Raw genomic sequence first — 16,055 nt, 5'->3', positions numbered from 1 at the left:
GCGCGTGTGGAGATTGATGCTGAAAGGGCCCAAAGCCCATGTATAAGAGGAGATCGAGTATAAAAGAGCAAGGATAAAATTTTGTAGGCTCTCTCTTCTCTCTCGGACCTTCTTCTGATTTTTCTTTCTTTATTTCTTTTTGGCACTTGGATACTGTAATTTTTGGCGGTTTTCATTTTGTGAATTTAAGCACAGTGACGAAGCTATCTCTGTGAATAGCATTCGTACTGTAGCAGGCTATCTCTGTGAATAGCATTCGTACTGTAGCGTTAATTTTCTGCAATTTTATTTTCCTTGTAGTTTTCTTTCATTTCTGTTAATTAGCTCAATCCTTATGAATTTGAGCTAAACTCTTTAAAGGTTGGGTGTTTGAGACCCCAAATAGAGTGAATGATGTTAGTTAGGTTTATGTGTTAATGTTTGCTTTTCGTAGTACAACTTTGTGTATAAATTTGAATGCATTTTCTATGCCGAATGGATTTTGTGTGTGTTAGGAGAAGTGTATTGGGAAATACTCTTCTCTGAAAATTGAGTTGTACTCATGGACTCAAATAAGTGATTATTTGAAGGAGTGATTTAGAAGTGAATTTTACTCTTCTATGTGGTTATAAGGACCTGAACTTCAAGCTCTGAATTCCACCAGCATAGGGATAAGTTGTGTAGGAACAAATGGAAAAAGATTTTTAAGGGATTAAAAATCTATCTTAGTATGCCAACGGAAAATTAATTGTTAAAGAATTTTGCTAAGTAATTACACATCATGATCCGTGGGGAAGGAATCATATCCAACCCAATTTTTCCAATTAGAACTCTTAAACTTTTTGACTTAAATTATGATTTCTTCTTATTCAGTTAAATCTTAGTAATCTTGTGAAAACATAATCAAACAGAAAAACCTCAAAAATAATTTCTCCATTTATTTTCTACTTTTTATTTTTTAAGTGACCTCAAGTGTTAATCAGAAATCTTCGAGTGAAATTTAATCCTTTTTTTTTTTTAATTTCTGTTTAACCAATTTAATTTTAATTTCCTTTTTTTAGAATTCAGTTTAAGCAATTGTAATTTTTCTTTTGTCTTTTCTGCGCTAAAAAAATCTTTGTGGGAATGATATTGGGATTTTAAATACACCCTATATTACTTGTGGCTGCGTATACTTGCACATCTCTTGCATAATCTTTAGCAAGTCCAACAATTATCATCCCATGAAAAAAGTCTGAAAATCATAATATAAAAGTTAATGTATAGGAAAATTTAGAAATGGTGTTCATAGATAGTTTCAGGAGCAAATTTTGTAATAGAAATCTGGTGCAAGATTAAGAATAAAATGGCAGAATATTATCAAATAAAATTTATCTCATTAGAAAAATTTATGTCCACCCTTTTATTGTACTTATATAAATTTTATATAATATCAAACAAATATTATTAGCACTATTTTTTTTTTGAAAGACAAACGTAAACTTATTTATGTTTAAAAATAAGAGAAAAGAAGAATTTTTGGCATTAACCTCTTGCAATTATTTGTAGCATCAATATTAGTGGAGAACTATGGGGGAGGAGAATATTTTGAAGATATAAAGGAGGAAGAGGAAAATCAAGAAAAGAGAAAACATCAATGAGAAGAATAGTGAGAAGAACAAAGAGAAGATGTACAGAAAAAACAACAAATGTGATAGGGAATTAAGCAGAAAGGATTTGGGGACAAAAATAAGATTAAGGAAAATTAAGAGAGAGATTTTTTTATTAATTCTTAAAATTGTTTTAAGAGTCGTTGATTCTGATCTAACAAACTAATTGAAATTAATAAAGGAAACAATAAACCCAAAGTAAGATGTTACTGGTGGATTTTGTTGAAAAAAGAGTGCATTTTAAATTGTGGAAGCGAAGTAAAAATGTCGAAAACAAGAGTTTTTACGTTTTTGTATTACACATATGTCAATTTGTATTTTGAAAATGCTACGTAATTAGAAAATAAATAGTCAGAATCTCCATAAATAGAAAGAAAATTATTGGATAGAAAAAAGTAATGGATCCCACTCATTTATTTGAGAATTAACAAATATGTCACATCATTAAAATTGGACACCAAATTTTGAAAAATTAAATTTGTACACCAAATTTAACAATTCTCTTTATAATAGTACAGACTTTCTTCAAATTTACGATAATATTGTTCAAATTTATTGATAACACCTTCCCGGTGTGCACTTTTTATCTTTATGTTAATTTTTATTTGTACTGTGACTGATAGCATTTATTGGTTGTATAAAACGTTGTTCTTCGTAGTGAATGAATATAGAAAAAAATTAGAAACCATTATTTTGGTCAGGAGGTGCTCTTTCTCGAAGAGAGATATTTTCATGTTTTTGTTTTCGTTCATTTTTCTTTTTTTAACAGATGAAAATATTTAAATATATGTTATGAGAAGAAAATAGGAAATCAATATGAAGATAAGATGGTCAAACAACTTGTTTAAACACAATTTATGACATTATTCATATGGTTGCATTTATCATAAAATGCATTAAAAAATTTTGATTTGTAATTTTTATCATAAAACTAAAATTTGTAAGGGTAAAGATCCTCTATAGTTTCGCCCTCGGTACAAAAATTCATACAACAGATTAGCAATCCGAAAGACTACATAAGATGATCGTGATCCTGATTAATATTTAAAAGTCTTAATAAAATCCAATAACATTTTCCATTAATGTTACGTACATTATCATGAACATTTTTTTAAAAAATAATTGCATTGCTTACAGTTCAAAAACAAAATATTGAAAAAAGTATCCTTTCCTATAAAGAAGTTTTGAATATGGAATAATATTAATTTATTAAATGTACTAATCAAATGTAGGCAAGCCAACGCATTTTTTCTCCATGTTATCCGAGAGATGAAAGCAAATAAATAAGAAAGGAAAAAACTTAAAAATTTCAATATCAAAATTATGTTCAAGTTTTAAATATTAGAACTAAATAGCATATGATGTAATAAGACAAGATAAGATTAAATATAAAGCAATAAATTTATTTATATTAAATAGAATCATAAAATAAGGAAATAAATTATTCTTTGGGATAAATTATATTTATAAATTTTTTGTTTGTAAACTCTTACCAACTATATTATGTACTAAGAGTAATACATATTCAAATAATATATACTATTCATAATACATAATATAATTTATAAATAAAAAATTTGTAAATACAATCTCACTCATTCTTTACAAATAATATATACTATAGATATCTTATATGTATAAATTATAGAGTAAAGTCTCTTTTAATTTCCTAACAAAAAAATACGGTCTCAATTTCAGTTCTTTCCAAAAAATAATTAGTCTCAAAATTTCTAAAAAATTCAAAGTGAACGCATTTAGTTGAAATTATTGTTCCTCACAAATTCAAAAAAGATCCACATTAATCCCTCAAAAAAATTAAAATGGATCCACTATGAATTTCATAGGACCAAGCAATTAATTTTTTTTAAGAAACTATGAAGATTATACTTTTTGTTAGAAACTCAAAAAAGGCTTTACTCTAAATTATTATAATAGAGGAAATCGAGAATTGCGAAAAAAAAAACGTGACGAACTTAGGAAATAACCTTACTAGAAATCACAGCGTAGGTTGAAAGTCAAATCGTTACGTGTGGGGCATGTCTTGTTAAAGCAATGATTAGACCAATAATTTATTTTTCTAGGAATATAATTAATAGGTATTACCATAAGATTTGGATTTTCTGATGTTAAAAAATGATTATTTGATATTATTTGATGGGTTTTTTTTTTTTTTATGTTACTTTAGATAACTTTATCTAATGTTCATCAAAACGACGTCGTTTTGGGACAGAAATCATGGTATTTTTGTAATTTTAATTTATTTCAGGGTTATAATAGTCTTTATCACTTTAATTTTTTAATTTTTCAACCTCAAAACGACATCGTTTCGATGAACATTAGATAAAGTTATCTAAAGTAACATCGGAAACTTTTTTCTCTTATTTGATTGTTAAAAATTATACATTTATTTCTTCTTATCTCATCATCAATGAATAACTGTGATCAAATAAAATGATTATATAATCACTTTTTCATACTAAAAAAATCCAAATCATTTCCACACAATCTTTTTGGTCACTTTATTCTCGAAATATTGCTCCCAATATATTTTACGTGTATGCTATTTGGTTTTTTTTTAAGTAACAATTTTTTTTATTATAATTAATGGGTTATGTTTATCTTATTTTACATGAGATAAACAACTCTCTTACACAAAAAAAAGTTGAGTCCCACCACTTTTTTTTTTTCTCCTCTTACTTGTAGGTCCCACTTATACTTTTATTTCTACAACATAAGATAATTTTTTTCCTACAACGTAAAAAAAATATGTCCCATAAATAAATATTAGAAACGGTGGGGTAGTAATAGGTTTGGAAGTATTTATAAGCAATTGTGCTGCGTCTTCAATCTGTGCTGCGTCTTCAATCTTCATCCATTTCCAATACCCTTTGGCCAATTTTCTTATTTTAAAGCTTAAAGCTTCGTTCATTTTTTCCCGTATTTCGGGAATCGTTTTCTGTAGCTCTTTTTTTTTTCTATTCCCAACGGTTTCACCTACTGTGGCACGTGTCATACATAGGATTGCCTCGGCAGAAAAAGCAAAAAACTTGGCTGGTTTATATTCTGATTTCTTGGGTTTAGAATCGGTTTTTGGTGTCAGGAAGAGAAGGAGGACCTGTTTGGGCAAAAGGGTGTTGACCCATTTTGCCAAAGCAGAAAAAAGAAGGGAAGAAAAAAAAAATGGTGATTGTGAACATTGGGAAGAAGAACGAGAAGGAGGTAACTCGACTTGGGAAATATGAGTTGGGTAGGACTCTTGGTGAAGGCAATTTTGGTAAAGTCAAGTTTGCTAGGAACACAGAATCTGGCCAACCTTTTGCCATTAAGATCATTGAGAAGAACAAGATCATCGATCTCAATATCACTGATCAGGTATGCTCAATTAACCCACTAATAAGTTCTTCTTCTTTCTCTGTTTTTGTTTTCAGAAATTGGAAAAGTTCACACCTTTTTTTGGTTTCCTCGTGAAGAGTTCAATGAGCAGCCAAAAAATCTAATTTTTAAGTCCTCTGACACGAAAAAAAGAAAAACTGCGTGGTCCTTCTGTTGGGTTTCCTTCTGATTTTGTTCTGACCAGTAAATCCATGTCCATTAACCATTTGTGTTCTTTTTTATTCAGTGGACTTTATTTGTTCTTTTTAAGAAATGTTGTTTCAAACACAATGCTTAGCTCTATGTTATTTTCATGTTTGTGAAATTTGCAGATAAAGAGGGAAATAGCCACCTTAAAGCTCCTCAAGCATCCCAATGTTGTTAGATTGTGCGAGGTACTCCCATCCTCTGTCTGATCATTGTATAGCCTGTGTTTAATTTGCATTTTTAGTCTCTTATTAATGTGAGATTTTTTATTTATTTTTTAAATTTTATCTTTTAATTACTATAATTTAGTCATCCCATCATTTTTTTGTTTTACTTTTCGAACGATCTGAAATCTAAAGATTTAATGAAATTTTTGATTGTAGTGATTGAAAAATTAAATTCGAACAAAAAATATTAAAAGATTGATATGAATGTACATTAGCCATAATAAAGAGATTCAAAAGATGATTAAGTGTATATTTTATTAGAAAGGTGTTGTTGCACCTAATCCTAGTACCATATATTTGCCTCTCTCTTTTTAGAATTTCCACGTATCATTATTTATTAATTTTATAATATTATGATGCCACCAATAATTATAGGCCAACCGAGAATCACAAATCTCACGAACTTATTATCCACCTCACACACCCAAATCTGCCATGGATTTAGAATATATTTTTTTTAATTAAAAAATTACAACAGGTTATGGTAATAAATAAAAAGATATATCAATATTAATAATAACTTTATCCCAAATTAATTGGGATTGACCAAATAAAAAATAAAAGATATATATTTTTTCCAAATCACCCACGTACCATTAATTAGTTAATATTTATAAATATGCTTCACTTAATCTACAACTACTACTCTAATTTGAATTTTGATATTGTTATTTTCTTTAAAGCATAATAATGTCATATAATGAAAGAATATAAATTAATAGACTTATTTTTCTTTTCTAATTGAAGAAGAATCACACATAGTCAACAGTGGATTCAAACACAAAAATTGGTTTTTTTTTTTCCTCTCAAGAAATGACACACGTCCTTATTTTTGAAGATAAGGTGATGTTAGTGTTACAAATCCATTATTATATTTATATCTTTTATGTCTGGATTATATTATATCCCATATGCGTCCCCTTTTTGTCCTTTTCAAGGTGTGGGTTTGTGACTTGAACCGAGTCACACAACCAATTGATCCTCTTATTTTCATTTCAGTGATTAATTAAATGACATGAACGGTGATTTGAATACAGACAACAGACTTTTATTTTATTTTATTTTATGAACCAACAACAGTATGCCAGAGCGAGAAGAATATTCAATTATGTGATGCTAAATTCTGGACGAAGTCACCCAAACCAAACAAGCCACGTTAGGAATCCAAGTATCCAACGTTGCTTTGTGAATTTTCAAACTTAAGGAATACACAATTGGATATAATTTTTAGCATTTTATTTTGCCGTTCCTTGTTAATTCAAAGTAATAATTTCAATGAATTATTGCGTGGATTGTGCTTCATAATCATGTTATTCAATGAAGGTAGTGACTGAATGATTAAGAAATGGCATGGATACTTATTTGGATTTCAATCCACTACTTGTTGTCAACATTGAAAATATCCCGAATAAAACATAAAAAATAAAATAATTGGTTAGAAGATTTCACATTAATGATTTTTGTATGGCTAGTTGGCAGTGGGCTCTGCACAAAAGTATTACGTGGTAGTGGTGGTGGTGTTATCTATCTGGGATTCTATTTATCCGAGTTGTCCATTCGATACTTTGTTAGTAATATTATTAATAGTAGATAGAAACATTCTTGTATTGCCAACCATGCATTAATTAATAATATATGTCCATGCTTTGAGGTCCCCAAATAAGTTCCTGATTGACTACAATCATAAGCGTACTTCGTATTCAGAAAATAAAATTATTCATATCCAATGGTCCCACCATGTGGTGTATCAATGTAATTGGTCTGGCACACAGCCGACACTAATATTTTTCCCTATGCTTATTCCTTCTGTTGCTCTCAGGACAGAAACATCCATTGGTCCCCTTTTTCACATTGACTTAATCTGTTGTGTTTTATTTATTTATCTTTGGTAGGAGTAATGTATTGTGTTTGTAACTTGCATTTGTATCATTGATATTTCTGATTATGATTAATTACGTAGGTCTCGGCTAGCAAAACAAAAATTTATATGGTACTTGAGTACGTGACTGGAGGGGAGTTATTTGACAAAATTGTAAGGATCAGTTACTTGTTATTGATATATATGATCAATGATGATCAATGACATTTAATGAGATGATTGTATTCGTAGGCATACAAGGGTAAACTTAACGAAGGTGAAGGTAGAAAGATGTTCCAACAGTTGATTGATGGTGTTAGCTACTGCCACAACAAAGGTGTCTTCCACAGGGATCTCAAGGTTCATTCTCAGTCTTCTTAACTCTTTAAGAACTGTCTTGCATTTCTAAACATAACATTTGATGCTATGTTCTGCAGCTTGAGAATGTGCTTGTGGATGCCAAAGGGAACATAAAGATAACTGATTTTGGCCTTAGTGCTTTACCCCAGCATTTTAGGGTAAGATATTCTTTGAACCACACAACAAGGCAAATTGCATAATCACTTTGGTTATTGGCTTATGTGGTAACTGTATGAAAATTTTTCAGGCAGATGGATTGCTACATACAACTTGTGGAAGTCCAAACTATGTTGCACCGGAGATTCTTGCTAATAGGGGCTATGACGGTGCAACATCAGATGCATGGTCATGTGGTGTTATCTTGTATGTAATCCTAACAGGATACCTACCTTTTGATGATAGAAATCTTGCAGTTCTCTATCAAAAGGTATTCTGTTGTTGTCTCTATGTTCTCCTTCTATACGGTTAGTTTAGTATTCTATAAATTTATTCTCAATTTTTTTTTTTTTTCCTCTGAGGGATAACAGATTTTTAAAGGAGATGTTCAGATACCAAAATGGCTATCGCCTGGTGCACAAAACATGATAAAGAGGATTCTTGATCCCAACCCTGTGACCCGGATAACAATGGCTGGGATCAAAGAAGATCCATGGTTCAAGCAGGGCTACACTCCAGCAAATCCTGAGGATGAGGAAGAGGATGTATGTATTGACAATGAAGCCTTGTCCATCCATGAATTGGTATACTCTTGAACTTCCAGCTTTCATTCATCTGTACTTGGGGTTACTTCTTTCACCACTCTCCTTTTTTTTTTTTTTTTTTTTTTTTTTTTTTTGGGGTTGTAACGCAAAATTATTATCTTGGTAATAGCCACATCAAGAAGAACAGAGGAGTTCAGGATCACCTACCCTTATCAATGCATTTCAGTTGATAGGGATGTCTTCATGCTTAGACCTCTCCGGCTTTTTTGAGACAGAGGTGAGAATGGAAGTTAGTTGGCAGGACACTTATTATATAGTTTGAGCATAATTTCCTGTGTCTTTTGACATTCACCAACTCATAAGGAAACTTAACTCATTTTCACGGACAATGTGGTTTGAGTTACAGGATGTCTCTGAGAGGAAGATAAGATTTACATCCAACCTTACAGCTAAAGACCTGATCGAGAGGATTGAGGACAGTGTGACAGAAATGGGGTTTAGAGTCCAGAAGAAAAATGGCAAAGTTAGTACTGTTGCTTATGTTAGTTAAAGCTGCTTCTATTAGTTTGGCTAAAAAGTAAATTTAACATGAATATTTCAGTTGAAAATGATACAAGAGAACAAGGCGAATAAAACTCTTGGCAGCCTCTCAGTGGCAGTAGAGGTATTGCATGTTTAGAATGAGCTAATCTATTTTAATATCTGCATAGTTTGCTGACGTTAAGAAACTAACTTCAACATGACAGGTGCTTGAAATAAGACCATCATTATATGTAGTAGAATTAGGGAAGTCTAATGGAGATGCTTCTGTATATAGACAGGTATTTGTACTCTCTCTCTCTCTCTTTGTCTCCCCCCATTTAAAATCAGAGGCTGATTTCTATATATTTTTCTTGTGATGCAGCTATGCAATAAGTTATTGAATGATTTGGGTGTGCCCCCAAGGCAAGCGGTAGTGAGCTCAGAAGAAGAAGCCAGATAACGTATAGTTTATTTTATGCTCAGGTCGGATAGCTACATAGATGGTTAAAAGTCAATTGTAAAGTTATAATTAAAGTGTAAGTGAAATGCATATATGTTAGATTTGTAATGGCATAGATTTTGAATTTAGCTATCCATTAAATAGTTGAGCCCCGAATGACGGCATATCTATGCAAAAGTAAGTTCTAGTGAACCTGAAATCGATATCCTGTCTTGCATCAGCTTCATTTTTTGCAGGGCTTTTTGGCATATTAAGGAGGTTTATCTCTTAACAGAAGAACCATGAAATTAGGACAAACTAAAACTTTGGATAATCGATTAGCTTGTCAGGAATAGTTATATTGCCTACTCAGGTCAGGTAGTTGAATATGATTGCAAAAAGGATAATTATATTTCAATTATGAACGTGCCCACATAGTACGTATGCACGCAACCCTGCACCCGTGCACGCACTCTCCCAGGAAAACAGATATTGAAATTCAGTATTTTCTCATTATTATAAGAAAGGTACCTAACTGTGCTTGTGCCTAACTTCTATCAATCAAAAAGGAGAGAAAAAGGTGCATATCCTGAAGATGAGTTTCAATTAAGTATCAAGACAAACTAAAATTAATACTCTTGGGAACAGGCAACACAAACTGCAAATGAATTGAAAATAGGAGTAATTTCATTGGGATTAACACTTATTCCACCTAACACGTCGCTTGTTTGAAAAAATACAACTGTTTTCCACTTTTCCCTACTTCATTGTCTATGTAAGAAAATGGTACGGGATCCATGCATGAATTTAGAGGTATGCATAATTTCCCAAACAAAAAAAGGAGTCGGATATAAGAACAATACGAAAAAGAATGCGACTATAATTTTCCAAACGAGTAAGTGTCAACTTGAATGAGCACTAACCTCACGAAAGAGGGTCTCGTTAAAATATCAAAAGCAATAGAACATGCTTAGAGCCACTTATATAGTTGCTCATCAGTACAGCTAATCAGTCCTCATTATTGGCTTTTAGATTATTTACCGAAATAATAAGTTGGCTTTTAGATTCCCATCCTAAGCTTAGGATGAGAGTTGGCTGCAATATTTCAAAATGGAACACATATAACATAAATGACTGCATCCAAGTGGCTTCTGGCATCAAGAACAGGCTTATAGTGACCTGCCCCACATTCTGATTTAATTATTCATGAGCTTTACATGCTTGCCTCTTCATTCGTCATCTAGGTAAGATATTATATGAATAAAACTTCCTGGTTTCAAAATTAATTTTTCCCTTTTTCCTCTCTTTTGGATTTTGAAGATAATATTGAATTATAAAATAAGAAATAAGAAACAAGATTTTGAGACATTTCTCATTAACTGGAATTTCACTATGCCATTAATTTATTTACATGGAAAATATATCACTTACAAATAGCTCTAACTTACTGATCATTTTCACTTCCTTTAAGGATAGTTTGAGGGCTTGAGGCTACACCCATAATAGATTAAATAAGTGAGAACCCTATGAGGAATGGAAGGAAGAGCGTTAAATTTTTTATTTACTTATTTAATTTTTCAGAAGCAGGGAGGGGGAGGGGATGGAAGGCAACCTGAATGAGTTCGTTGTTCCTTCCAATTAGATGCACTACTAGCTCGCAAGCCTGTTGCCAAACTCCTTATTATATACCTGGATTAAACCACTGTCATCTGCCATTTGAAGCTTCTCATCCAATATTTTCTTGTATTCATCATCCCGGACCTCTAAACTACGCACCAACTCAACCTACAAAATCAAGAACCACAAAACTTACAACTGATCAGACAAGATATTTAGCTAGCATTTATTGTAATAAACAGGAACAGAATCTGGTATGTACTGTTGAAAGACATTATGATCTGAATAAATAAAGAGTTAGTAGTTCACAAAAAAAAAAAAGAGTAGTTAATATGCCCTCAACCAGCAGCATATCGTTAACTGACAGCTATGAGGCATCCAAGCCAAAATAAAGCTAATTTGAACCAATTATGAGAGCAGGGAGGCAATTTCAGGTACCAAATTATCTATCTCCAATTGTTCTAACTTCTCCATGAACATTTAGTGAAAGTAAGCTTTGGTAATCTGAAAGTTGGATCGTTAAGAAACTTCATATAACTATATAAAATTTCTGACAAAAAGCATAAAGATGCACATAAAAAAATCAAACTTTACTATATCCGTGACAAGATATCAAATTACCTGTTTCTGAAACATATGGAATTCATCAGAGCTGAGGGAGCCATCACTGTTTGAATCAAGGAGCTCCATCATCTCTCTGGCATCTTCTCCTGGTGCACCTAGCTCCTCCATCACCTCTGTAAGTTCCTCAATGCTAATTTTACCATCTCCGTTCTTGTCAAGAAGGCGAAATACTCTATCCCTCTGATCAATCTCAATCCCTTTATGATTTGTGCTTGGAAAATCTTTGAGGCGCAGAGCAGCCAGTTCAGCTGCAGCCAGCATGATGGTCTTTAGACGCTTTGCCTGAGCATCAACAACTAAAAAATAAATGCCAATTTCCTTCTTTGTCTTCTCTCGAGTTCTCTCGAGAACATAACAGAATACGGATAAGTTCAATGATTCCATGTGTAGTTATAGATTTAGTGTTTAGATAAGTAAAGATGGCATTGTTTAGATTTAGTTTTTTGTTTTACACTTAATGGGGCACAAAGGGCAGGGGGCCATCATTTACTTCTGTGTATAGTTTTATGATGGATATTTATATTTTCATTATCAAAAGAGGACACTAACCTCCTCTGGATCCGTAAGGCCAGCCTTGTATAATGAATGGGATGCCGTTCCCCCAACAGCTAACCTGTCCATTTCAGTTGTTCTTATCTGTATTTCCATCAATGGTCTGGTCCTGCCATTGTCACTTACATCTACTGCCATGTGTAAACTTTTATACCCATTTGCTTTGGGCATTGCAATATAATCTTTTGTTCGATAAGGCATTTCTTTCCATATAGATTGGATGATCTGATGAGTCCTATAGCATGCTCTCTCTCCAGATTCCAATGTATTATCTCCAGGCTTAGTATTTAATATCACTCGTAGCCCAAGCACATCATTTACATCTTCTGGCTTCCGACCATCCTTCAAAAGTTTCTTCATTGTACTATAACGACTTTTATAGCGACCTTTAACTGAGATATCATCCACAAGTTCTGCGAGCAAGGAATCAGCTTTTAGTGTCTGGAGAAGTTCTTCCTTATATATGTCAATAAGAGATATACCCCCAGTCTCATGACTCCGTAACCATGTATCAACATAAAGATATGAATAAGGAAACAAATACCGAAACGAGAGATCTTCCAACTCAAGTGATAAGTAGTTAGTTCCCACAGCATAAGCAAGAGGAGCATGTATTTTCATAACTTGTAGAGAAAGGATCTGCTGCTGATATCTCGGCAGATAATCAAGATGTCTCATGGTGTCAAGCTTCAAAGCCAAGTCCAAAATCAAAGCCCTGATGTCATAGTAAGTCAAGCAGAACTTTCTCAAAGCAGCAGCATTATCATCATCGAGAACATCAACTCTGGATGGAATGTTCTTCACACGCAAACTCTCATGCAACAAATGAGCAGTGGCAACACCTATCTGGTTTCGAATTTCATGAATAGTCAATTCACCTGCCTCCAATACCTCTCTCAATATCCCAGCAGAGATAACTTCCGCATCCATCTGCAGTCACATTTACTATAAAGAAACAATAAACAGTAATGAAATAACATTGCTTTTTTAAATAAAAAATTAAAAAATTAGTCCCAACATGTCTAATAAACAAGGAAATACAGAATTATAAATTTAATCCCTACCCTAGATACACAATACATGAAAGAAATACTCTCTAACAGATTATATTTAAAATTTATTAGTTTATAAACATTAATTATCTAGCAGTTGAATTAAGTAAAGTACAATAGATAAAATGTTTTTGGTTAGAAGAAGAAATAGTGAAAAGAAGAGTGGTACCTGGAGATCAGCGAGAACCATAGCAACAGATAAGGCCTTGGAAAGTGGAGAACGACCATCGGGAGAAAGAGGTGAACTTTGCAAGATGGGGATTGAGAGCTTCAGTGACTTGAATAGAAGACGAGAAGAGCTCGTCGACAACACGTTCATCCTCTCCGTCAGAGAGTTGAAAGCTCCAACCAGTTCAATCACCATCTTCCCACCCTCAGACACCTCCGCCGCAGCGCACGCCGTCGGAAACGACAACCGGACGCCGGAGACCGAGTTGCGGCGGCGGAAGATGACGGAGGAGAGTATACGAGTGGGTAAGATGGGTTTGAAAAGAGAATAGCGAATGGGGAAATCGGGAGCGTGCAAGTGCAACACCTCCATTGAGGTTTCTTCTTCTTCTGAATGACGGCGACAGCGACGACAACAATATATTTGTGGATGAAATTTGGTGGTGAGGTCGTTACCATTTCGTTTTATTGGTTCTCTCATGTTATAGTGGGGCCAGCCATATTCTAACTTAAATTATTGTTCGTGGATGAACCGGAAATGAGTTCTTCAACTTAATTTTGGTGTCCAGTTCAACTTGAAAATTTGGTAAGGAAAGTTTTCTTAATTCATAAATATATATTATATAAATAGTAATAATATTCGCTCGCGTTGTGAATCTTGTGATGAGTGATGATGACCAATGACCATTACCTACTCTTTGGTTGTTAGGCTGTTGCTTTTCTTTTTTTAGATTCCACTGTTACTACCGTTTTATAATAGGGAAATATAAGAATCATGTTACAGGAATAATACTGTTCATTCTTGCAACAAGGATCCGGTAACGTATCTTGAGGATACGGCGCCGTATTCTGATTTTGGTTTGACTTTTTTTATTTTAAGCGTGAGACCCACACTTGATTTGTGTGTGCAAAAAATGGTCTTATCATGTGACATGACAAAAAGCCAACCATTTATAATAATGTTGATTTACTTTAACTATATAACAATAATTTTTTAGGAATAATAAATCTGTGACTAAATGAAAGACTATCCTTTATTTTTTTTACACAACAAAAATTTAAAAAAATTATTTTTTGTTTTTATCTAAATAAAGCATAGTTTTATATTTATTTATGGATTTGATATTTCTAATGTCGTAATTTTTTTTCTACATGTATAAAAGTATGTGAGATTCCTAAAAAGTTATATGCAAATAAGAAAGAGAAAGAAAAAAATATAAACTTTACATACTATTTGATGTGTGTAGAATACTATAACATAAAAATTGTCCGACTAAAGCATTGTTTTAGGACTTTTAGCAAAAGAAACGTCCACTTAAAGCTGATTGAATAAGTTTTTTTAAAAAATACAGTCAAACATGTCATGATACCGATGGGATTAGTCTCGTCAATAATAATGACAGGACTTATACCATGCCACATGTGTTATCTTATGTATTTAAACATTTTTGTGTTTGTGGTACCTATGGGTGTCAATATAGGTTTTGACATGTGGGTAGACCCGCGACACGACACGACACGAAAATTCGTGTTCGGGTTGACCCGCAAAAAAATTCGTGTCGTGTTTGTGTTGAAAAAAATGACACGTAGAAAATTTGTGTCATGTTCGTGTTGATGTATTCGTGTTCGTGTCGACCCATATTTTTTTTAAAATTTTAATTTTTTTTTAATATCGATCCATTTTTTTAAAAAAATTTTGTCAATTACCATTTTGACCCCTATTTTGCGTGTTATTCTTGTCGTGTCAACCCGCAAAAAATTCGTGTCGTGTCAGTGTTGAAGATTGACACGAATAAAAATTTGTGTCGTGTTAGTGTTGATGTATTCGTGTCGTGTGAAATTCGTGTCGTGTCGACCCGTTTTGACACCCCTAGTGGTACCATTGTTTAGAGGTGGCAAAGCGGGTTGCTCGCCCCGCCCCAACCCGTCAAAAGCCCGCCAAAAAGTGGGCTAGCCTGCCCCGCCCCGGCTTTGAAGGTGGGTTAGATATCTCAGCCCGCCAAGTCCGTGACATTTTACACTAAAAAAAAATAAAAAAAATCAGCCAGGGCGGGTTGGTGGGCTTGGCGAGCAGCGGGCTTGAAAAACTCAGTACGCCCCGCCTTGGCGGGCTCAGCCCATTTTGTCAGCTCTACCATTGTTACAACTTTGAACTACGTTTGTCGGAGATAAAATATGTCAAATGAGGTGTCATTGCGTAGATCTCAAAAAGTTACGTGAAATAAAAAAAAATCATCTGATTTGAATATCCAAGTCAAAAATTATGGTCTTTCAAAATTTTATGATAATGGATTGCCTATGTGGCGCTGATATGACACGAGCCTCATCAGTAACAGAGACATGTTTGACTGTATTAGTTTAGAAAAATTTATTCAATCAACTTTAATAGACAATTATTTGCCTAAAAAGTTTAGAATGGTGCTTTTTCCAAATTGTCCTCTTACAAAGATCAAATCCTTTATTTATACAGATGAATTAATTATTAATAAGGTGAAAGTGGAAAAGAAGACAAGAGACTGTGAATCTAAGGACTTGTTTAATTAGTATTTTATAAAACATTTTTTTTTTAAATAAAAAATAAAAACTTGTTTAATGTGAAGAATTTTGTAAAATTGATTTTGATCGGAACAGATCTTTACAACTGGGCCGATCATGTGATCTTCCTCTATACAGCCTGGATCCGTCTTGGGTCAGAGCATCTTGCAGTTAGGCCACTTTATCTCATGGG

General features: G+C 33.0%; 2 protein-coding genes across 3 annotated transcripts; one reads left to right on the top strand and one right to left on the bottom strand.

Moving 5' to 3' along the window:
• The first annotated feature begins 4,475 nt into the window (after positions 1-4,475).
• LOC133289352 (CBL-interacting serine/threonine-protein kinase 1) lies at positions 4,476-9,538 on the top strand. 2 transcript variants are annotated; one of them, XM_061487267.1, is made up of 12 exons: positions 4,476-5,000; positions 5,333-5,395; positions 7,395-7,466; positions 7,545-7,652; positions 7,730-7,810; positions 7,900-8,079; positions 8,180-8,392; positions 8,541-8,630; positions 8,760-8,876; positions 8,955-9,017; positions 9,100-9,174; positions 9,258-9,538. In XM_061487267.1, exons 1-12 carry the CDS (start codon positions 4,809-4,811, stop codon positions 9,333-9,335), a joined length of 1,332 nt encoding a protein of 443 aa, XP_061343251.1. In that variant the 5' UTR covers positions 4,476-4,808; the 3' UTR covers positions 9,336-9,538. The 2 variants fall into 2 exon arrangements, with proteins under 2 accessions (XP_061343251.1, XP_061343250.1); XM_061487266.1 differs by having other exon boundaries at positions 8,523-8,630.
• Positions 9,539-10,697: 1,159 nt separating this feature from the next.
• On the bottom strand, positions 10,698-13,736 carry LOC133289350 (probable GTP diphosphokinase CRSH, chloroplastic). The gene is made up of 4 exons (XM_061487262.1): positions 13,329-13,736; positions 12,105-13,037; positions 11,553-11,837; positions 10,698-11,099 (listed from the first exon to the last, which is right to left on the bottom strand). Exons 1-4 carry the CDS (start codon positions 13,698-13,700, stop codon positions 10,965-10,967), a joined length of 1,725 nt encoding a protein of 574 aa, XP_061343246.1. The 5' UTR covers positions 13,701-13,736; the 3' UTR covers positions 10,698-10,964.
• Between the last annotated feature and the right edge of the window lie 2,319 nt (positions 13,737-16,055).

The sequence above is a fragment of the Gastrolobium bilobum genome, unplaced genomic scaffold (genome assembly GCF_033153095.1).
Source record: "Gastrolobium bilobum isolate Gb01-03AN ecotype WA unplaced genomic scaffold, APGP_CSIRO_Gbil_v1 utg930, whole genome shotgun sequence".
Classification (NCBI taxonomy): Eukaryota; Viridiplantae; Streptophyta; class Magnoliopsida; order Fabales; family Fabaceae; genus Gastrolobium; species Gastrolobium bilobum.
Note: the sequence above shows the minus strand (reverse complement) of the source record. Positions and strands in the feature narration are given on the sequence as shown.